Source organism: Molossus molossus, unplaced genomic scaffold (genome assembly GCF_014108415.1).
Source record: "Molossus molossus isolate mMolMol1 unplaced genomic scaffold, mMolMol1.p scaffold_m16_p_13, whole genome shotgun sequence".
Classification (NCBI taxonomy): domain Eukaryota; kingdom Metazoa; phylum Chordata; class Mammalia; order Chiroptera; family Molossidae; genus Molossus; species Molossus molossus.
Genome location: NW_023425348.1, coordinates 70,570,957 through 70,594,916, shown reverse-complemented (window position 1 = coordinate 70,594,916; position 23,960 = coordinate 70,570,957). Strand labels below are relative to the sequence as shown.

At 36.5% G+C, this 23,960-nt stretch overlaps 1 protein-coding gene across 1 annotated transcript in view; it reads right to left on the bottom strand.

Moving 5' to 3' along the window:
* DNAJC24 (DnaJ heat shock protein family (Hsp40) member C24) overlaps nucleotides 1-13,680 on the bottom strand; it is a 52,360-nt gene extending 38,680 nt beyond the window's left edge. Inside the window, exons 1-2 of the mRNA XM_036259400.1 lie at nucleotides 13,613-13,680; nucleotides 12,290-12,433 (exon numbers count right to left, since the gene is read on the bottom strand). Coding sequence (XP_036115293.1) covers nucleotides 12,290-12,400 — 111 coding nt within the window. The 5' untranslated portion in view covers nucleotides 12,401-12,433; nucleotides 13,613-13,680. The remainder of the gene's footprint in view (nucleotides 1-12,289; nucleotides 12,434-13,612) is intronic.
* Nucleotides 13,681-23,960: the final 10,280 nt, after the last annotated feature.

The window sequence follows — 23,960 nt, the reverse complement described above, 5'->3', positions numbered from 1 at the left end:
TGGTCCAGCACAATGTTAGTAGAAATGCGGAGGGTGAAAGATGAACATCTTTTTCTCCCAGTTTTATTGAGATATAATTGACATATAACATTGTGTAAGTTGAAGATGTACATGATTTATGTATAAACTGTGAAATGATTACCAGAATACGATAGTTAACACTTCCATTACTTCACATCATAACCTTTTTTGTGTGTATATGGTTAAGAACTTTTATAATCTAATCTCTTAGCAATTTTCAAGTATGCAATCCACTGCTGTTAACTGTCACCACACATTGCATCCCAGAACTTACTCATCATCTAAGTCTGTACCCTCTGACCACCTTCACCAGTTTTGCTCCCCCCTCCCCTTACCTCTAGCAACCATCAATCTACTGTCTGTTTCTATGACTATGAGTTTTGGGGGGTTTTATATGCTTTTTTTTAGATTCCACAATAAACTTCTTAAATATCTTATTTTTACATTTCTTGAAAACTAGGGTAAGTATATGTCATTTATTAATAAATGTGGAAACCCAGGTTTCCACAGTGCCACAGTGCCATCTTTTACACCTTCCACCAAGTTTCTGGGGTAATTTTCACTTATTTCTACTGATAACAATATACTGAGTCATACTATGTACTCTTCTAAACAATGGAGTTAATTCAATCAATTTTCAGTTTTTAAGACATTCAGCCAAGGCTGTTAATCAAATCACAGATTCCAAGGGTTGCAGGTGGTTAATACCTGATTTGCTCTGTTCTGTGTTGCTTAGCTCTCCAGGGCTGCAAATGTTTCCGGTTACTAAATCCAATGCCTCTGTTTTTGTCAGCAGCCTTTGTGGTCCCTCTAACAATATGTGCAATTGTTGGCCACACCGTCTCTTTTCCTTCAGTTTACTAACACCTCACTCTGCTGGGCGGACTCCTTTTCAGTTTTTTAGTGAAGAGGTGTCCCCCAAGGTTCTGTCCTATACCCCCACGTCTTTGGCCCAAGGTAATCTTACAGAGGCAATGACCAATGTATGGCTTTTAGCTCTGACCTCTCTCAAATTCTAGCTGCCCTTCCATCCCATCTGTCAACTGGTAATCTTCACGTGGCTCTTCCACAGACACATCACACCCAACCTGCTCTTTAGTGAACCAAACATTCCCCAGAAACCTCCTCCTCCCCTCTGTTTCTCATCTTAGTTAAGAATATAACCTACTGATTTTTACTTACAATACTGCCAGATTTCTTCACAAAATGTTCAATGCCTAAATTTCTTTCCTATAATCAAGATTATATCGTTTTGTAATATAGTCAAAAGAACTGTTTAAAGAATTGTTCTTAGCTCTCTTCTTTTCCCATGTGGTAATTTTCCTCCAACATTAGCACAGTATTCTTTTTACTTTCTTTTCCAGGATTCTAAAATATATTATATAATTAGCTTAATCCTAATCTACACATAACCACTTATAATCAAAACAGAACCACTGAATGCCCAGATAAGTATTAAGTGGCATTTTATACCTTCAAATTACATGGATTTTCTTTAAGATTATGGAACATACTGTAACAGCAGCATATAATTTTCCCACACAATAATTCATTTCCAGTTGAAAGGTATCCTATAATATTATCAGCATCACTGGGAAAAGACCCCCAATTTTCAGTTTGAAAAAGCTTTTGGGGGGTATTTTTATTCTCAGTAAATAGCAATTATTGTATATGCATAACTGCAAAAAGTATGGGAATAATATGACTAATCATCCTTTTTAAAAAAAATTGATTTCTTAGAGAGAGGGAAAGGAAAAGAGAGATAGAAACATCGATGAGAGAGAAATACATCAATCAGCTGCCTCCTGTATGCCCCCTACTGGGGATTGAGCCTGCAACCAGGTCATGCACCCTGACCAGGAGTCGAACTGGGACCTCTCAGTCCATGGGACGACGCTCAATCCACTGAGCCACACCAGCTGAGCATGACTAATCATTCTTGGCCTTAGACTATTTCAAAGCAATGATTATTCAACTTGCATTAGTAGAAAACTAAAAATATATTTTAAAAATTGATTCATAAAGTCCGGCCGGTGTGGCTCAGTGGTTGAGCGTCAACCCATGCAACAAGAGGTCGCAGGTTCGATTCTCAGTCAGGACACATGCCCAGGTTGTGGGCCCAATCCCCAGTGGGGGGCATACAGGAGGTGGCCAATCGATGTTCTCTCTCAACGATGTTTCTATCTCTCTCCCTCTCTCTCTAAAATCAATAAAGAAAAAAAATTTTTTTTAAAAAATTGATTCATAAGGAGAAAAAAGCAATGCACCTTTATTAATAGGTAAAATCCCTATAAATGCGGCTAGAAAACATTGAGTCAATTATCTTTATTTTTATATAGTAAATTATTAAGCAATAAACAATGGTGTGTGAAATATGTTCTTCAAATTCTGCACTTAACATTTATATGTATCTTTGAGCAATTTAAAATATCTCAATGAGAATTTTTTCAGAAATGGGACCTTGAATAAACACTACATTTACAAAAATTGAAATAAGGAAACAGTATTTACTAAATCAACATGTACTGTAAACTTAGCAGCCTGTGATTTAGCAATATTTTATCCCAACAACTAATTATGTAGGAGGTGTTAAATTCAAAGTCTTCTGAACTTGAAAAAATACACAAAATAAATGTGCCTTTTTACAAAATTAGATAGAAAATGGTATTTGTCAAATGTAATTTTGTTCTCCAAATGTTTGAGACATTGTTGAAAATCAGACAGACAGAGAAAATGTGGTAATTCAAATTAGAAAGCAAGAATATAAATGAAAAGTCCGTTTTTGAAAAAAGAATCTGATAAACAAATTAAATAGTATTGTTTTTCCCTTATAGTTTTCTGCTTCATAACTCTATTAGAAACTCTAAACATATACACACAAAAAAAGAATAAAGAAAATAACTTTTATTCCATAAACCATATATAATCCAATTCCTTCAAATTAAAATAGAGAGTAGTAATTATGTCTAACCTTCCATAATACTTCATTAATTGTATGTGAATGAGGTGTTCCATGGAAATCCAGAAAACTGAAAATTATGCCTTTAAAACCCTTTGGATGGCAATTATGAAACGTCTGATACAATGGGAGAGAGTCTAGAGGCACAGAATATGTGATCAAGCCTAGATTTTACCCTTAACTAACTGTGTTTGAGACAAACCAATTAACTATAACTAAGCCTTGGTTTTCTCAGCTGCAAACATGGGGATAATATTTCCTGCCTTACAGGACTGCTGAGGGGATAAAACTAGATAAGATGGGAAAGCATTTGTAAACTGTAAAGAACAATACACATGAAGCATAATACACATGCTAGAAATTATGTACTGACTACTGCATGCTTCCTTACCTTCTTAAAAAGAATAACAGAATATGCTGAATGTAATTTAACCCATGGCCATACTTTATAAATATAAATTATTGTGCTAAGCTGTAATACAGGGACCAAAGACACTGCAATCCAAGCAAAAAAAGGACAAGATGTTAGGCTGATTGTTATGGTGGCTCTTTATAGCTCTGGTTGCCTGCTGTACAATCAGTTGTTAGCTGAGACTTCTTGCTCCTACAAGTACACATAGCTGCCTACAGGGAGCCTTGGCAGAATAACGCTTGTTAGAATTCTCTCTCCTATAAATTGTTGTTCATTCCCTCTCTCACCTTCTCTCAAAAGATAGCTCTGGCCCAGCCAGTGTGGCTCAGTGGTTGAGCGTTGACCCATGCACCAAGAGGTCGCTGGTTTGATTCCCAGTCAGGGCACATGCCCAGGTTGTGGGCCTGATCCCCAGTGGGGGGTGTGCAGGAGGCAGCCACTCGATGTTCTCTCTCATGGATGTTTCTATCTCTCTCTCCCTCTCCCTTCCTCTCTCTCTTAAAATAATAAGAAGATTAACTCTGTCTTTATTTTCACAGAGAAAAAATGAAGCCACCAAATGAGAGATCATCAACTTCCTGCCACCAAAATGACAAATGAACCAGCTCTTGCATCCATCCTTTCCTTCTTCTCTTCTATAAAAACAGAGATCATTCCCTCCTTTCTATTTCCCTCCTACCTATGCTTCAGATCCTATCCCCTTCTGCCTTCTGTCAGTTATTCTCTCTCCCCTAAACTTCAATCCCAAGGTTTCTTTGGCTACTTCTCATGAAACTTAAACATGCTCAAGTCTCTCCTTATCTTTTAAAAGGAAAGGTAGAAAAAACCTTTTACCACACTCTAGCTACCCTCAGTCTCCTGGCCTGCCAGCTATGCCTCTCCTGTCCTAGAGATATAAAACTAAATACACTTCTCCTGGGGGAGGGTACCCATAAGGAAGGGAAATGCGGCAGGGATCAGGGGAGGCAGGGGTTACAACTAAGATCATTTTAAAACAGCCAGTAAGAGTTAATGCGGTGAGGTAGGGGAAAGGGCACCAGGCGGAGATAGCAGCAAATGCAGTCCTCTGGCCAAGGAAGGGTATCTGGCTCCTAACGGGAAATGAGAATAGTTCAGGGCTTCTAAATAGCAAATTCATATGCACAATTAACCCTGCTCCCTCCCAAAACTCCACTAAAATAATAGAAAAAGAATAACAAATGGTACCTATTCAGTCTATCTAAGAAAACTGAAACCTAAGCCTGAAGCAAGAGATAAAAAGAGGTGAGCTCACTCATGTGGAGGCCAGAAAAACTCGGGAACAGAGGCATTAAGTATCTTTGAAAGTGGGGCTGAGGGGCATGACTAAACAGCAGGAAGACTGGTTGAGACTTTAGAAAAAATACTCATACCTCTAGCTCTCCTCCTCATCATAAAGCCAGGTATCTACTTTCTCCGGCCGTAGCAGAAAACCATACGTTTACTGTGTGAAGAGATAGACCAGAGAAGGTTCTGGACTTGGGAATACCAGGTTGAGAGGTAGGATGCAATTTTGCACTGAAAACCAAAGGAAAAAGTTGACACAAAGAGTGATATGAGTCCAAGTTCTCATCTTCCCAGGCAGACAATCCGAGGATTCCCCTTTCAGATATGAATTCAGATGCTACACCTTTGGGTTCATCCAACAAAATGATTTACCCTACCTAACGAAAGCCCCTAGTTATGCATAGAAACCTCCAAATAAGCTTGCAACATTTCAATCTTAAATATGAACAGACAACAAAGGATCACCAAATATATGAAAAGAGACTCTGTAACAAAAGAGAAAAAACAAAGAGAACTCAAAAGAAGACAAGAGGGACTGAGCTTGCCATACAAACTGCCTTACAAAAGCGGCATTTCCATTCCGATGAATATAGATATCATTTACCTCTGTCTCTATTTTTCATTTACAAACAACTTTTGGCATTTAATAAAAAATAAGAGGTGCAAAGAGGCAAGAAAATGCGATCGATCTAATGAAAGGTTATAGAATCAGACCCCGAGTAGGCTTAGATGTAAGAATTATAAGATAGAAACTTTAAAATTACTGTAAGTACAGCAGAGGATCAAGTGAAAATGGTGCACAACGTACCTAAAAATTTGACAGAGGAAAGAGAATACTTAATTCTTGAAAAAAAAAACAACTTGATTCACCCAAATGATTTGGTAAGAAAGGCAAAATAGAGGAACAAAGAGCAAATAGAACAAATCTAAAAACTAAAAAATTACAGATTTAAACTCAAATATTGTCATTACAGAAAATGAACTAGGGGGTGGAGATGATGGTATGTTGGTCAAAGAATACAAACTTCCAGTTATAAGATGAATATGGAGATCTAGTGTATAGTGCAAGTGACTACAGTTATCAATATTGTATTGTATACCTGAAAGCTGGTAAGAGAGTAAATATCAAAGGTTCTCATCACACATACACACATTCACACACACACACACAAACGCTAACTATGTGAGGTGACAGATGCATTAACTAACCTTACTGTGGTTATGTGCATCAATCATTACATACACCTTAAACTTCTAGAATGTTATATGCCAATTATATTGCAATAAAGCTGGGGAGGGGTATGTAAATGGACTAAAGACTCCCAATAAAAAGGCAGACACAAACAGATTGGAATTTTTTAACCCTAATTACCTACTATATACAAGAAAACACACTTTAAACATAAGAGACAGAGTGAAAGGGACAGACTGAAAGAATGGTAAAAAATAAATAATACAAACACAGTACATGAGAGTTGGTGTGGTTATATTAATATCAAAGTAGACTCCAAGAAGAGTACTATAAGAAATAGAGAGGGGAATTTTATAATGATCAAAGGTTCAAATTCATGGAGACAACAATTTTAAAACACATACACCTAATAAAATATACCAAGTATATAAAACAAAAATTAATAGAATTAAAGAATAGAAAAATCTATAATCATAAATAAAAAAGTCAATAATATAGAATATTTGAACATATCAACATAACCTAAAGATATTAACAGAACATTATATTCAATAATAGCAGAGTACACATTTTTCAAGTGATTGGGAACATTCACCAAGACAGACCATATGCTGGGCCATAAAAAAAGTTTAATATGCATTAAATTTGTAGATTGCTTTGAGTAGAATAGGTATTTTAAAGATGTTGATTTTTTTCAATCCATGAACATGGTATGTTTCCACTTTTTCTTTAATCCTCACCCGAAGACATTTTTCCATTTTTTATTCAGATAGAGTGGGAGAGAGAGAGAGGAGGAGAGAGACAGAAACATCCACGTGAAAGGGACACACTGAGTGGCTGCCACCCACACGACCAACCAGGGCCGGGGACAAACTGCAACCGAGGTACATGCCCTTAGCGGGAACCGAACCTGGGTCTCTCTGGACCGCAGGTGAATGCTCTAACTGCTGAGCCAAACCGGCCAGGGCTCCACTTTTTTATATCTTCCTCTATTTCTTTTTTTAACGCCCTGTTCTGAGAACAGGTCTTTTACATCCTTGTTTAAGTTTATTCCTAGGTATTTTATTTGTTGTTGTTATAATAGTAAATGGGATTGTTAATTTAGTTTCCTTTTCTGAGTGTTCATTATTTGTGTATGAGAATGCCACCAAATTCTGGATGTTAATTTTGTATCCTGCTACTTAGACAAATTCATTTATTAAGTTTAGTAGATTTCTGATGGAGTCTTTAGGGTTTTCTATGTACAATATCATGTCATCTTCAAATAGTGACAGTTTCACTTCCTCCTTTCCAATTTGGATCCCTTTTTTCTTCTTGTCTAGTTGTTAGACTTCTAGTACTATGTTAAATAAATGTGGCAAAAGTGGGCATCCCTGTCTGTTCCTGTTATTAAGGGAAATGCTTTTAGTTTTTGCCCAATGAATATGATGTTGGCTGTAGGTTTTTCATATATGATCTTTATTATGTTGAGATATGATCCCTCTATTCCCACTTTGCTAAGGGTTTTTATCAGAAATGGGTGCTGAATTTTGTCAAATGCTTTTTCAGCATCTATAAATATGATCATATGGTTTTTATCTTCTTTTTTTTTCTATATCCTCACCCAAAGATATTTTTCCATTTATCTTCAGATAGAGTGTAAGGTGGGGAGAGAGAGAGACAGAATGAGAAACATTAACATGAGAAAGACACATCAACTGATTGCCTCCCGTAAGACCCCAAACAGGGCTGGAGACCGAACCACAACCAAGGTACATGCCCTGGACTGGAATCAAACCTGAGACTCTTTGGTCTGTGAGCCAACACTCTAACCACTGAGCCAAACCGGCTGGGGCTACCTTTCATTTTGTTTATATGGGGTATCACATTTATTGATTTGCAAATATTGTACAAGCCTTGCATCCTTGGGATGAATCCCACTTGGTCATGGTGAATAATATTTTTAATATATTGCTGGATCCTATTTGCTAATATTTTGTTTAGGATTTTGACATGTATGTTCATCAGGGATATTGGCCTGCAGTTTCCTTTCTCTGTAGTTTTGGAATGAGGATAATGCTGGCCTCATAGAAAGAACTTGGAAATCTTCCTTCTTCTTGAATTTTCTGAAATAGTTTGAGAAAAATGGGTGGTTAGTTCTTCTTTGACTGCTCGGTAAAACTCCCCTGTGAAACCATCTGGACCTGGGCTTTTGTTTGCTGAGAGTTTATTGATTACAGCTTTAATTTCCTTAGTTGTTATTGGTCTCTTCATGTTTTCTGTCTCTTCCCAGTTCAGTTTTGGGAGACTGTGATTCTAGAAATGTGTCCATCTCACCTAGGTTGTCCAATTTGTTGCTATATAATTGTTCATAGTATTTTTTAACAAGCTTTTGTATTTCTGTGGTGTCAGCTGTTACTTCTCCTCTTTTGTTTCTGATTTTGTTTATTTGGGTCCTCTCTCTTTGTTTCTTGGTGAGTCTGGCTAAAGGTTCATCAATCTTGTTTATCTCTTCAAAGACCAGCTCTTTGTTTCATTGATCTTTTGCATTGTTCTTTTCTAGTCTCTGTGTCATTTATATCTGCTCTGATCTTTACTATTTCTTTCCTTCTACTTGATCTAGGTTTTTCTTTTTATTTACTTTCCAGTTCTTTAAGTTTTAGGGTTATTTCACAGATCTAGAACAAATACTTCAAAAGTTTATATGAAACCATAAAAGACCCCGAATAGACACAGCAATCTTAAAAAAGAACAAAATAGAAGGGATCACAATACCAGATATCAAGTTATACTACAAAGCCATTGTAATCAAAACAGCCTGGTACTGGCACAAGAACAGGCATATAAATCAATGGAACAAAAGAGAGAACCCAGAAATCGACCCAACACAGCATGCATAATTAATATTTGACGAAGGAAGCAAGAGCATACAATGGAGAAAAGACAGTCTCTTCAATAAATGGTGTTGGGAAAATTAGACAGCTACATGTAAAAAATAAAATCAGACCACCACTTATACCATACACAACAATAAACTCAAAATGGATAAAAGACTTAAATGTAACTCATGAAACCATAAAATTCCTAAAAGAAAATGTAGGCAGAAAAATCTCAGACATCATACATAGTGGAATTTTCACTGATACACTGCCTAGGGCAAGAAAAACAAAGGGAAAAATTAATAAATGGGATTGCATCAAACTAAAAAGCTTCTACATAGCAAAAAAAAAAAAGCAGCATCAAAATGAAAAGGAAACCCACTCTCTGGGAGAACATATTTGCCAATGATACATCGAATAAGGCGTTAATATCCAAAATATTTAGAGTAGTCATACAGGTCAACAAAAGGAAGACAAATAATTCAATTAAAAAATGGGCAGAGGACCTGAATAGATACTTCTCCAAACAGAACATACAAATGGCCAGGAGACATATGAAAAAATCTCTAATCATCAGAGAGATGCAAATTAAAACTACTATGAGATATCATCACCTAACCACTGCCAAAATAGCAGCCATCAACAAATTCTCAAACAAGTACTGGAGAGGATGTGGAGAAAAGGGGACTCTAGTACACTGCTGGTGGGAATGCAGACTGGTGCAGCGACTATGAAAAACAATACCGTGTTTCCTCCAAAAATTAAAAATGGAACTTCCATTTGACCCATGATCCTACTTCTTGGAATATATCCTAAGAAGCCTGAAACACCAATCAGGAAGAATATATGCGCCCCTACGTTCATAGCAGCGCTATTTACAATAGCTAAGATCTGGAAACAGCCCAAGTGCCCATCAGTAGATGAGTGGATAAAAAAGCTGTGGTAAATTTACACAATGGAGCACTATGCCATTTTGAGAAAGATCTTTTACCCTTTGAGACGACATGGAGGGACCTGGAGAGTAATATGCTGAACGAAATAACCAGTCAGAAAGAGAGTAAGTACTACATGATCTCTCTTATTTATGGAACATAATGAACAAAATAAGCTGTCGACCAAAAGAGACCCAGAATCATGGAAGTAGGGAACATACTAACAAATCTCAGAGGGATGAGGGGAGGGGAAGGAGGGAGGGGTGGAAAGAGATAAACCAAAACACTTATATGTATATATGCACAACCAATGGACACAGATATTAGGTTGGAGAAAGCAGGAGAGGGGGTTGGGAGTGGGAAGAATGGAGTCAACAGGCAAAAAGGGGGACATCTGTTATACTTCCAAAAATAAAAAATAAAAAGGTTTAATAATAAATTTCAAAGGACTGAAATCCTACCAAGTATATTCTCTAACCACAACAGAATTAAATTAGAAATCAGTAACAGAAAGATCTGAACTTTTCCCAACATTTTGGAGTTAAATAATGTAGTTAAATAATGAAGTAATCCACAAAACAAAGAAAACTATTACAGGATAAATTTTAAAATATTTTGAACTAAATAATAATGAAAATACATATAAAAATGTGTGGGATGCAGCTAAACCAGTGCTTCTGGCTTAGAGAGAAATTTACAGCTTCAAATGGCTATATGAAGAGAGGTGTACAATCAATAATAATAAAAATTTCTACATTAATAAGCTGGAAAAAGAAAAGCAAGGAAGTAGAAGAAAGGATATTATAAAGTTAAAAGCAGAAATCAAGTGAAAAAAAAGGAAAACAATACAAAAACAATCAACAAAGTAAAAGTTGGTTCTTGACAATTATTAAAAAAAGGGCTAAACCTCTAGCAAGACTGATCAGGGAAATAATAAATAAAAAAATAAACTGCCAATGTAAAGAATAAAAGGGAAAACATAACTATATACCTTACATCAATTAAAGAATAAGAAGAAGATAATATGAACATTAAGACAATAAATTTGACTCCATAAAGGTATGAACAAATTCTTGAAAACTGCAACAGAAAATAGAAAATCTGAATAGTTCTATAGCTTCTAAAAAAATTAAATTCATAATTACAATATTTCCCAGAAAGGAAGTGTGATCCCCAGATGAATTCCCTAGTAGATTCTATTAAACATCTAAATAAAAAATAAAGGCAATCTCATACAATCTTTTAGAAAAGAACAAAAAAATTGAATAACTCCCCAATTATTTTATGGGACCAGAATAACTATGATACCAAATTTAGGCACACACATTAAAAAAATAAAATAAAGTTATACTAATATACATCATAAATCTAGACATAAAAATCCTTAACAAAATAACAGCAATAAGCCCTGGCTGGTTTGGCTCAGCAGTTGGAGCGGCAGCCCGAGGATCAAAGAGTCACGGGTTCCATTCTGGTCAAGGGCAGGTACCTCGGTTGCAATTCGGTCCCCAGCTCTGGGAGGGGTCATGTGGGAGGCAGCCAGTCTATGCGTCTCCCTCACATCTATGTTTCTCGTTCTCTCTCTCTCTTTATCTCTGTCTCTCCTGCTCTATCTGAAGATAAATGGAAGAATATCCTTGGGTGAGAATTTTTTTAAAAATAAGTAAATAGCAGCAATAAAAATCCTGCAATATATAAAAAGCATAATACTTCATGAACAAGTGAAGTATTTTTTTATCCTATCAATGCAAAATAGATTTAACACTAAGAAAAATAAATGGAACTCACAAATTAAAGGTGGAAACTAATATATGCAAACTTCAATAAATGTAAAAAAAAGTCTAACAAAGTTCAATATCCATTCATTCCAATATGTAATACAATTATGCCACTTGCCAGTAAAGATACCTTTCATTCTTTCTAATCTGTATACCTATATTTTTTCCTTGCCTTAATGTACTATGTATGTATCCTGTCTTTGTGATTTTAGGAAGGAACTTTTAGTATTTTACCATTACATATAATGTTAGCTGTATGTTTTTAAGATGTCCTTTACCAAGTTGGAACAATTCTTCCTATTCCTAGTCTGCTAGTAATCAACAAAAAATTTGCATGGGAATTTTAGATTATTATATATATATATATATTGTGTACTAAGTCTTTGAAATCCAATTTGTATTTCATATTTAAGTCAGTATATCTGAATTTGGACTAAGCTACATGTTAAGTGCTTAGGAGCCACGTTGTTAGTGGCTGCTGGATGCTAATGCTGCATGACACATTTCTACGCATTTTACATGGATTACTTCATTATACCTCACAGAGGCACATACAGGGGAAAGTAACTTGTCCAGGTTCTCAGTTAGTGGTAGAATCAGGATTCTAACTCAAACAGCATGACTCAGATCTTCTTTGCCAAACCACCATACTATCCCACCTCAAATCAACCTTTTTTTTTTTTTTTTTTACAATATGATTGAAAGTTTCAATTCACCAAATTAATGCCATAATTCCTGCTTGAATATCATATATGCATTTTATGGAAACAAATTTCAGTCACATAAAACTGATTTTCCCCCCATAATTTAAAATCTGAAAGAACAGACTTACCATTAATATGAGTTTTTGATACTTTTGTTTTAGGTCTGCCATACTTGCAGATGAGTTTGCCCCCAGAATGCTGTACCAATCCTTTTTCGGTATCCGCTCAAATGCCATCATCCACTGAACAAGAAGTGAGCCTTCACAGATCAGCTGAATAAAAATATTGATGATAATTAAATTCAGTACAGTTTGCATGTATCTAAGAAATAAGTACTGCTTTAATCAGTTATTTAATATTTAACGATTTAGCTGAGTAAATTGCGATTATAATGCAAATCTGATGAAGCGTATACTTTTGTTTAAAACACCCACAGCCCTGGCCTAGAAGCTCCGTTGGTTAGTGCCAATACGCCAAGGTTGTGATTCCATCCCATCTAGGGCGCATACAAGAAAGAATCAACCACCCTGGCTGGTTTGGCTCAGTGGTTAGAGTGTCCGCCTGTGATCCAGAAAGACCTGGGTTCGGTTCCTGCTAAGGGCACGAACCTTCTTTGTGGTTTGTCCCCGGCCCTGGTTGGGTAGTACAGGTGGCAATCACTCGATGTGTCCCTTTCACGGCAATGTTTCTCTCTTTCTTTCTCTCCCTCCCACTCTATCTGATCTAATCCCACTCTGTCCTCAGGTGAGGATTAAAAATAAATACAAATAAAAACTTACATTAAAAAAAAAAAAGAATCCACCAACCAATGAATGCATAAATAAATGGAACAAGTATGGAAAACCTGTTAGATGTTCCCTGGTATACGTTATACTGTCAGGGTTAATTGAATATACAATAGCATTTTAAAAAACTGAATTCGATAATGAACCCGAGTGATGGATGAACCTCTAAGAAGATATTTTTGCTGGTCTTATGGTAAATGCGGCACACACTAAGTACTCACTAAATACATAGAAGAAGCTTAATAAACGTGTACAAAACAAATTAATATTTTTAAAACAAAGCAAAAGACCAAAGAATTCTGATGAATGTGGGAGCATTCCTCTTAAGTTTTCCAGTTCACTTTTCTTCCAAATTACCTTGAAAGAATGAGAAACAGCCAGTCACAGTGGAGGTAGCGAGCAGGAGACTGTTAACGGCCAGGCGTTCAGACCTCGCAAAGAGCCCCCAACACTGTCCTTTCGAGGATACTGTCCGTAGGCTCCAGGATACAGAAGACACCCCGCCAGGAGCCCCTGAAACCAGGCAACCTCTGCCCACAGCTGTCAACTTGAGGCAGCCAGGGCCTCCTCAAAAATGAGACTTGGGAATCCACTGGATTCCCGGGGGGCTCTATCGTCAGCCACAGGCGAGTACCCTCCCCTGGCTTCACTCGAAATCAAACTTACCAAACTTCAGGCATTGGGGACGGACTACCTGCAAGTGATCGGCCAAACCTCGGAACCGGCTTCTTCTTCCGCCGGAAGTTATTGCTCTGGCGTGACTACGTTTCTAGTCGTGGCGTGCAGGCCGAGACAACAGGAAGCGTCGCTCCGCCCACCGGGACGCCGTCGCTATGGTAACCAGTCGCCGCTTCCAAGGGGTTGACTAGCAGCGGTCAGCGCTAGAGCTGTGGAAAAAGACGACCTTCTCCTCGTTCTAAACTCCGTCCTGTCCCTGCTCCGTTACCGCCGCTTCTGTCTCCTGCCTTGGGGAGCACCCCATCCCTTCCCCAGAGCTTCCTCCGCTCGCCCGACCCAGCGCTGCTCCCCGTTCCGCGGTTGGTGAAGGTTGTGGCCGGGGTGGGGGCAGTGAGAAGGATGAGCACTGAGTCCTCTCTTGTCCCTGTGCTTCCCTTACAGTGTTCTCGTTCGAAAAGTTAAGAGAACTAAAACTTGGGCCGAATAGTTTTTTCGGTTACCCTTTTTTTTCTGGTAAAGGTGTTCAACCAAAGTATTTCCTTTAGATCTTAGCAACCAGCTTAAAAGATAAAAAATGTCTAAGTCCCTTCATAGTTACTGTCTCGCTTCACTTTCACTTCAACCCAGTGAAGCAAGTGAGTCCCGGGTTGTTTTCTCACTTTGTAGTAGAGGAAACACACCAAGGATCAAGTCCAAATGGCTAATTAGGAGGGCAGCAGAACAGGGCTCCTAGCACGTCTGCATACCCCCAGGGCAGCCATACCAACTTTGAAGCTCACAGAAACAGCAGAATCAGCTGCTCCACTTTGAGGTGGTTGCTGGGTATTCCGAATGGGCACAGTTAACTCTTTGGTTAGGTTTTTCACTCTTCCCTTTCCCCTTTTTTCCATTCTGCTTTTACCTTTTATCTTCTCCTTGCTGCTTACCTTACATTGACCTTTCTTCCTTGCATATGGTGGCAGCATGATTTAATTTCACTTGGAGATGTTAAGGTTGTTTTGTTGTTGTTACTGCTTAGATTTGCTTTCCTTTTTAAAAAAAAATTTTTTTAAATTCTCACCTGAGGACACTTTTTTTTTGTCCATTTATCTTCAGAGAGAGTGGGAGGAAGAGTGGGAAGGAGAGAGGGAGGAAGAGAGAGAGAGAAACATAGCTGTGAGAGAGACACATCCAGTGGTTGCCACCCACACGACCCCAACCGGTTTGGGGACAAACTGCAATCGCAGTAGGTGCCCTTAGTGGAACCAAGGCCTCTCTGGTTTGTGGGCGGACGCTCTAACCGCTGGCCCAAACCAGCCAGGGTGCTTTCTTTTTTATCTTTCTTCTACCAAATCTCAGTTTGAGGAGCAGTCAGGATAAAACTAAGCACATTCAATAAAATATTTTAATTTGGCCAACTATGTATTTAATGATGGTATAAGCTATAAAGAATAACTGAATGACACAGGAAAGTTAAAAGAAAATCTCAAACTGTAAGTATAGATTAGGTTCTCCTAATACTAAGTCAAAGGATCTGTTTTAATCCTGATTCCAACATGCCTTCTGTGTGACCCTAAGGAAATAAATTTTAATAATATATTTAATTTAACCCAATATGCCCAGAGTACAGTCATTTCAAAATGTAATCAATATACAAATTATTGAGATATGGTACATTTTTTTTCACACTAAGTCTTCAAAGCTGGTGTATATTTTAACTGTACAGTGCATCTTAATTTGGACTAGCCACATTCAAATGATCAATAGCCACATCTAACTAGTGACTACTGTACTGAACAGGGCAGGTAATCAAGAGGATAAAATCCTAACCCCTTGCCCTGGCCGGTTTGGCTCAGCTGTTAGAGTGTTGGCCTGCAGTCCTGAGAGACCCGGGTTTGGTTCCTGCTAAGGGCGCGTACCTCGGTTGCAGTTTGTCCCCGGCTCTGGTCAGTCGTGCGGGTGGCAGCCACTCAATGTGTTCCACTCTACCTGAACAAAAAATGGAAAAATGTCTTCGGGTGAGGATTAAAAAAACAAATCCTAACTCCTTAATCTGACATTCAGTTACTTCCCCAATATGATCCTTAGTTTTCCAGCCTCATCACCTATTACCTACATACATGAAACATAAACAAGTGGATCTTTTCTTTGTACTTCATCCATGATTTTGTTCAGATGGTTTCCCTTGCTTGTAGTACCCTAGCTCTTTTCTTCCTCCTATGAGTTTTATCCCTTCTTTAAGACCTATCTCTTTTATCAAACCTTTTATGATGGCCCAGTCCTTGGAAATTACTTTCTTCCTCTCAACTTTCATAGCAAGTCTGGTGTATACTACTCACTTGCACTCATCCTGTCCCACGTGGTATTGTTATACACTTCAAATGGGTGTTCTGACTTTCTAATTGGATTGTGAGATCTCTGAGGGTAGGAACACCTCAGAGAAACTAATCCCCAGCTATTTTGCCACATTCTCTAGAGTTCTAATGATGTGAATCTATAATAGGTTTGTTTCTCACTATCTTTTAAGAAAGTAATTTATCCATTTTATGTAAGAATTAATATTGTAGAAATATCAACTATGTTAGCATTGTGGTTAAGAGCATAAACTCTGGTATCAGACTGCATAGGGTTGAATCCAGACTCTGCCTCTTACTGGTTGTGTGAACAGTTTACATTAATTAATCTTTGTGCCTTGATTCCTTCCTTTGCAAAATACGAATAACAGTATCTCCTTCATAGATTCATTGTGAAGATTAAATGAGGTAATAGTGCCTGAAAACAGTAAGTACTCAGTAATGATTAGCTGTTGTTATTAATAGTGAAATAATTGTTTTGATATTCATAGCAGTATTTTAGGAATTTCCAAACAGAGCAATTGAAAGCCACCAACTACTGAATTGGAAAAATGAAACCAAATCCAAATGCTTGTTCAACTGTAGCTTGCAGGATAAATTAAAAGCATGGGCAAAAAATTCTCCATCCCTGTCACTAGTATAAACATAAGCAAGGTAGACATACATTAAATGTTTTATTTCAAGATGATTGTTCAAGTACTATATCTATAGGTAGACATACATTAAATGTTTGATTTTGAGGTGATTGATCAAGTACTGTATCGAAAGGTAGCTATAGATATGTACACAGAGATATAGCAGGGGTTTAAAACCCTTGGTTGTAGTATTAGTAAAAAAATCACATTTAATTTGTCGTTTTAGTATTTGCCTGTCCATAAACTAACAGAAGACCACCACACATTAACAAATTCTTAATTTGAGATTATGTTAGTAAATTGTGCTTCTTAATGGTGGATAATATTTACAATAGCTACAGTATACTTTTGCTACTTTTTCTTATGCTAGGATTATATTTACTTGGCTCTTTTACGGTTTCTTTGCCAACTCTTTTTTAAAATTAAATTTATTGGGGTGACATTGGTTAATAGGATCATATAGGTTTCAGGTGTAGATTTCTGTGATACAAGGTCTATATATTATACTGTGTGCCCACCACCCAAAGTCAAATCTTCTTCCATCACCATGTATTAGGTCTCTTTCACCCGCCCTCACCCCACCCTGTTCCCTCTGGTAACCTGCTGTTTGTGTCCAAGAGGTTCAGGTTTTTTTTTTGTTTTTTTTTTTATCCTCACCCGAGGACATTTTTCCATTTTTTGTTCAGGTAGAGTGGGAGGGAGAGAGAGGAATATATATAGAGAGAGAAACATCGACGTGAAAGGAACACATCGAGTGGCTGCCTCCCGCTCGACCGACCAGGGCCGGGGACAAACTGCAACCGAGGTACATGCCCGTAGCGGGAACCGAACCCGGGTCTCTCTGGACCGCAGGCAGACGCTCTAACCGCTGAGCCAAACTGGCCAGGGCGAGGTTCAGTTTTATATCTCACATATGAGTGAAATCTTATATGGCTGAGTAGTATTCCACTGTGTATGTGGACTGCTGCTTCTTTATCCAGCCCTCTTTCACAGAACACTTTGTTTGTCTCCATGCCTTGGCCACTGAGTATAATGCTGCAATGAACATAGGGGTGCACCTATCTTTGCGAATACATATTTTAAAGATTTCTGGTATATACCCAGGAGAGGGATTGCTGGGTCATATGGTAACTCTATTCTTAATTTTTTGAGGAATCCCCAGACTGTTTATTTTTTCCATCACCATTTATCCCCTCAATGCCCTCTTCCAGCTCCACCCATCCTTTCCACCCCTGCAATCCCTACACCATTGTCTGTGTCCATGAGTTCCCTCTCTCTTTTTTCTTTTTTGCTTAATCCTTCCACCCTACCACCCCACCAGAGCTGTCTGCCTGCTCTCTATCTATGAGTCTGTCTCTATTTTTCTTGGTAGTTAAGTTTGTTCCTTACGTTCCACATATGAGTGAAATCATATGGTACTTGTCTTTCTCTGACTGGCTTATTTCATTTAGCATAGTGTTCTCCAAGTCCATTCATGGTGTCACAAAGGGTAAAATTTTCTTCCTTTTTTATGGCAGAGTAGTATTCCTTTGTGTAAATGTACCACAGCTTTTTATCCACTCATCTACTGATGGACACTTGGGCTGCTTCTAAGTCTTGGCTATTGTAAATAATGCTGCAATGAACATAGGGGTATGTATATTGTTTCAAATTAGTGTTTTGGATTTCTTCAGATAAATTCCCAGAAGAGGAATCACTGGGACATAAGGCAGTTTCATTTTTAACTTTCTGAAAAAATTCCATACTGTTTTCCATTGTGGCTATACCAGTCTACATTCCCACCAGCAGTGAATGAGGGTTCCCTTTTCTTCACAACCTCTCCAACACTTATTATTATTTGTCTTGTTGATAACAGCCATTCTAACAGTTGTAAGGTGGTATCTCATTGTAGTTTTGATTTGCATTTCCCTAATTGCTAGTGAGGTTGAACATCCTTTCATATATTTTTTGGCCATTTGTATGTCTTCTTTGGAGAGGTGTCTGTTCAGGTCCTCTGCCCATTTGGGGGGGGGGGGTTGTTTATTTCGCCAACTCTTTTTTAATTTACTTGATCTTCTTTATCTCTGAATTTTTAGGATTTTCATATTAATGACCTAAGATACATTTAAGTACCACAGAATATTATGGTTATGTTCTAAGGTTAAATTATTGCCCCTAGAGAAATTTAGAATCAACTGGGAAGATAGAAAAACCACCAAGAACTAGCTATGATGAGATAATACACACACAGATATAGTACATAAATAGCTTTCATCACTTATTCATTCAATCAACAAATATTTATTGAATGTTTATTGTGTGTCCCACACTCTGTTACAAGAGACATAAGACAGAGTTGGCTGTAGCCCTCTCAAAAGCTTAGAGTTTATCTGGGTAGACAGACAATTAAATAAGCAACTGAAATATTTATAGGAAGGAAATAAGAGGGACTATGACAGTTAATAATTTATAGGAATAGAATAAAGCAGATTACTTAAATAATTTCAATCCTTGATTCAAAATTAGGCTAATCCAGGAAGATGTGTGGAAAAGTTGTTTAAATAATGCTTTGACTGAGGGGAGAGAAACTTCTTTTTTCTTGTTCTTGGCAGATTATAAAGCTTTAGGCAGTGTTGAGAATCAGCTCTGATGAACAAACTGCCTTATCTTTTAGAAATGGTTTTTCATTTTTGCCTTTTTGCCCCTTGCTAGTTGTCTTCATTTGATCTTGTCTCTCTTTTACCTTTTCAGCAGTATCATCACTGACCATTCCTTGAGTTTGAGTAAGGCAATACACTAAGCAAGAGAGTCAAAGAGGTAAATGGCTTTTGCTGTAACCTGTTGCTGTGTTTTCCATGTTTGTTTAGCTTCAGTTGTGTCAGTGTTCTTTCAGCTTGTTTCTGACATCTTAAAGGTCTTTATCTTATCTGAGAATTTTTTTCCCGTCTTCCTAACTTCTTCACATCTGATGTTTTAATTTTTTCATGAACCTGTTAAAGATACTCTATAAAATCCATTTTCTGTTTCTCTTTAGTAATACCAACTTATTATTTATAAATGCCAACTGATTAGTTTCCCTATTCAGTTCTTTACCCCTTTTTCTTTGTTCTTATGACTACTGTGGCTTTTCTGTGAGCTTTCCTGTTACCTCCAAACTTGAAACCCTGTGATGGTCTCTTCTGACCATATAGTGATATGCATTTATATGCTTTTTTTTTTTTTTTTTTTTTTTTAAGTATTCTCCCTTCTCCATTTTAGTTTTTTAAATCTGAATATTTTTTTAAGTTTATTTTATTTTTGTCATGTAATTGACTCACAGAAGAAAGGTTAATCTGAATGATCAAAGGGTGTTAATTTGTGGGTTAAAATGTGTTAAGTTGTTGATATGAAGTCTGTTTAAGTCAATTAGAGAGTATAATGATGTTTCCAGAGTGTTATGGAACCTCTTGAAGTTAGCTTGAAATTCACTGGTATATATCATGGCACCAGTCTAACCATGCCATTGCATTTTGGTTTATAAATTTGTGTGTATTATAAATTTGTGTGTATTCCAATAGACATGAATAGGTCTATATATTTTTAAAAAGCTTGACTTTATTACTAAGATTATTGTTTTTTTATAGGATATAAACACATGATTTAATTCATCATTAACAAAATGGAAAACTATTACCCTCATAAAATTTCTAAAGTAAAATGCAATTGAACTATATAACTAACAAAACATTTGTGGATTGTTTGTTTATATGTTTATTTGTTTTTAAAACTAGATTAGTGTCATTGTCACAGATTTTTTAATACAGTACTAAGTACCTCATACAGGACAGTAGCATTGATAAGATATAAATTTTGTGTAGATATTTAAAGAAATTATTTATCTTCCTCTTTAAAATTATTTGAGGTAATATTATGAAATATTTTAGTGTTGGTTAATATCTGCAAAAATTTCAAAATAGTGTTATTATGCAGAGTTTAACGTTTTGCTCAATTTCAGTAGTTGGATACAATATTTGTATAATGATAGCATTACTTAAGATGAATGAAGCGTTGCCACTTCAGCAGTTCAAATGCACAGAGATATGAGGATAAATATCAAAGTTTAAAATATCTTCTTCATTTAGCATCAGGGTTAGTGTAGCACTATTTTTTATTACTTGAGTCAGTTTACTAGTAATAAACACATTTAGCATTTCAGCTTCTTCTAGCAACCTTTCGATTTAATTATTTAGAGACTGATGAAAAGCAAGCCTTATATGCTAAAGGGATTTTCGCAATGATGGATAAGATGCCAAAATAATGAAACCACACAGCTTTAAAAATATACTGAAAAATAGATTTTCTCTGATGAATTTCCACAAAAATATTATTTTGAAACTATGTTAAGCAGTTCATAGTATTACTTTTTAATCTATTGTAGAAGCACCATGAGTATAGTCTTTTGTAGCTCATTAGCAATTTCTTTAATGAGTTTTTTTGTGTGATAGATAGTTAAAGTAACAGACAAATGACAGATTGTTTGCCTTTAATGATTTCCCTGTTTCAAGCCCATTACAAAGCAATTAGAAATCTGACAGCATTTTCACTCTGCATTACTGATCATCTAAAGTGATGAGGAATGAGAGGTGATGAATATTAATTGTATATTTTCATATGATTATCATAAATTATTACCTTGTCTGATGTGCTGCAGGTGAAGCAGGAGCATTAGAGAAAGACAGTAAGATATATTAATTTGAAAGACTATATGATTTTTTAATCTTTGTACTATAAATCCTATTCTGCAATGCTAGTCTCCATGAATATTAAATTAATTTTATTTAGTTTCTACCTATATTTGGGGTACTTTAAATATGTTTTCTTATTTCAGTACAAGAAAATGAAAAATTATTCCATAGTACAATGTACATATGTGTATTTAAGTTTAGAATTTAAAAAATCTATTTAGAAAGTGAGATAGTGAATTTTGTTATATATATGTATATACACTATGCAGATATGTCAATACAGAGAAAGATATAAATAGATCTCACATCTTAGGTTAAAGTCAAGTAATCCTGCAAAAGAAGAAGTAAGCCCTGCCCTGACCAGTTTGGCTCAGCAGTTGGAGCGTCGCCTACAGACTAGAGAGTCCCGGGTTCAGTTCCCGCTAGGTGCACGTACAAAAAAAAAAAAAAGTAAGCCCTGCGGATGTGGCTCAGTTGGTCGGGCATTGTCCCAAGCATAAAAATGTTGCTGGTTTGATTCCTGGTCAGGCTCATGCCCAGATTGTGGACTCGATCCCCAGTAGGGGGCATGGAGGAGGCCGATGTTTCTCTCTCACATTGATGTTTCCCTCTCTCTTTCCCTGTACCTTCTTCTCTCTCTCTCTAAAAATCAATACAAAATAATTTTTTAAAAAAAGGAACTTGCAGACATAGAGTCAGTGATATGGAAAAAAAGTCTCCATGACATATAAAAAAGAAAAAAGAAGACAAGAAAGTTTAACCAGCCGTAAAAGATTTTTCTAGGTCCTTTGTAACAGTTCTTTTGGTCTTAGTCCACAATATACCTGTTTTCCCAATTTCTTGCTCTAGATAGATGAGGCTTAGCCTGTTGTCATCAGGACTCAAGTGCTGTTTTTACTTGGTTCCCAGCCTTGGACTTACAGTAAAGGTTGGTCCAGAAACTTGATAATAGTTTTCAGTACAAGGAGAATTGGCAAACTTAAAGCATTTGAAAAGATTAGAAATATATTTGGTAAATTAACTTACATTTTGATATCTCTTAATTATAGGTATTAGTTGGAAATCAATACATACTTAATGAATTGAGTTGAATTTCATTGCACGAATGAGACTATGTCTTGCTTCTGTTCTGTCTATTGGACCTTTTTGCTAAGGTTTGCTCTGTGGTATACCATCTCTTACAGAAGAATGCCATCCTGAATCCATGTGTATTTTTGAAGGTCATAATCTATATGATAGTATGATTATAAATCAGTAAAAATGGATTGTTTGCATGCCTCTTAGAAATAATTTTTCTTATTTTATATTCATATATATACATACACATATGTATATATATGTGTGTACACATATATGTGTGTGTATATGTATATATATATATATATATATATATGTATATGTATATATAGTGTAAAATTGGCAGGTCTTCACAAATGAATTTTTATGTTCTGAAAAGTTGTGGAGAGCCATCTAAAATTCTTTACATATTTAGGGAAAACTCAGATATCATAATGATAAAAGCAAAGTATCAGTAAAAAGGGTCAAGACCCAGCAGTTAGTAGTCCAGTTTAATAATATTTTTAATGGCTAAGCTTTTTGAATATATTATTCTTTATGTCTCATGACCACCTAAGATTTTGTGTCACAGGGACCTCCTTCATCTATGGACAGTTTCAACTAGCACACTTTACAGATTCAGATTGGTGAGTCCCAGTGCTCTCAACTCCTTTCTTCTCTTTCTCCTCTTCTCTTTCCACTTTTAACATGCCACCAACCAACATAGCTTCCTGACTTTGAACAAAGTCCCCACTTTTGCCTTGAGAGAGATTGGTTTAGAAATCTTACACAGTTTTCCTGTGACTGAGATCAGCTACCCATGCCTGAGTTCAGAACTTGGGCAGTTGGACCACGGCACCATTAAAGTAGTCCCACTTTCTCTCTCAACATTTCTACCTAAAATGGGTTTACATCTTGTCTCAGCATAGCACCACTTATTTAAAGCAACACATCATTTAAGAGCCCCAAGGACAACAAAGAAAGGTCAACAAGTTGGACAGAAAACTAAGGAAATAAACTTTTTAAAATTTCAGAGGGCTCAGGGATATGATGTGATGAAGCTAAAGCCTATAAAGGAGGCCAAGATGCCTGACTAGTTAGCAACAAAGATATTGACTCAGTTCTGAAACAGGTCCTCAATAAAGAAATGTGTCAGCAGCAACCATTGGTTTAGCACTGAAGCCAGTTTTTAAATACTTTTCTTCTCAAACCATTTTTTTTTTTTCTATCCTCAGTGGTGAATAGAATAAAAAGGCTTACAACATTAAAATAGATTATACTGTTCACTTTTTACTTGATGATATACCCTGTCATTCAATCAGAAAAAGATACTAAGATCATGTGGCATATTTGGTCCTTCAAATACTATGTTGGTTGTTTTCTAGTAGTTTATGAGCTTCTAGGTGTTACTAATTGATTGTTTAATTTTTTATTGTATGTCCCCAGGTTAAACTAAGCTGTCTAATTACCAAAATAATTTTCCCCTGTTTTAAAGATGGGTATGTTTTTTTTCCTTTTTGCAATCTCCAGGGACATTTTTCCATAACTTTAAAATGGTGAAAGGAGAAGGAAATAGTTCAGAGGTTTGTGAGAGAACAGAAATAAAGAT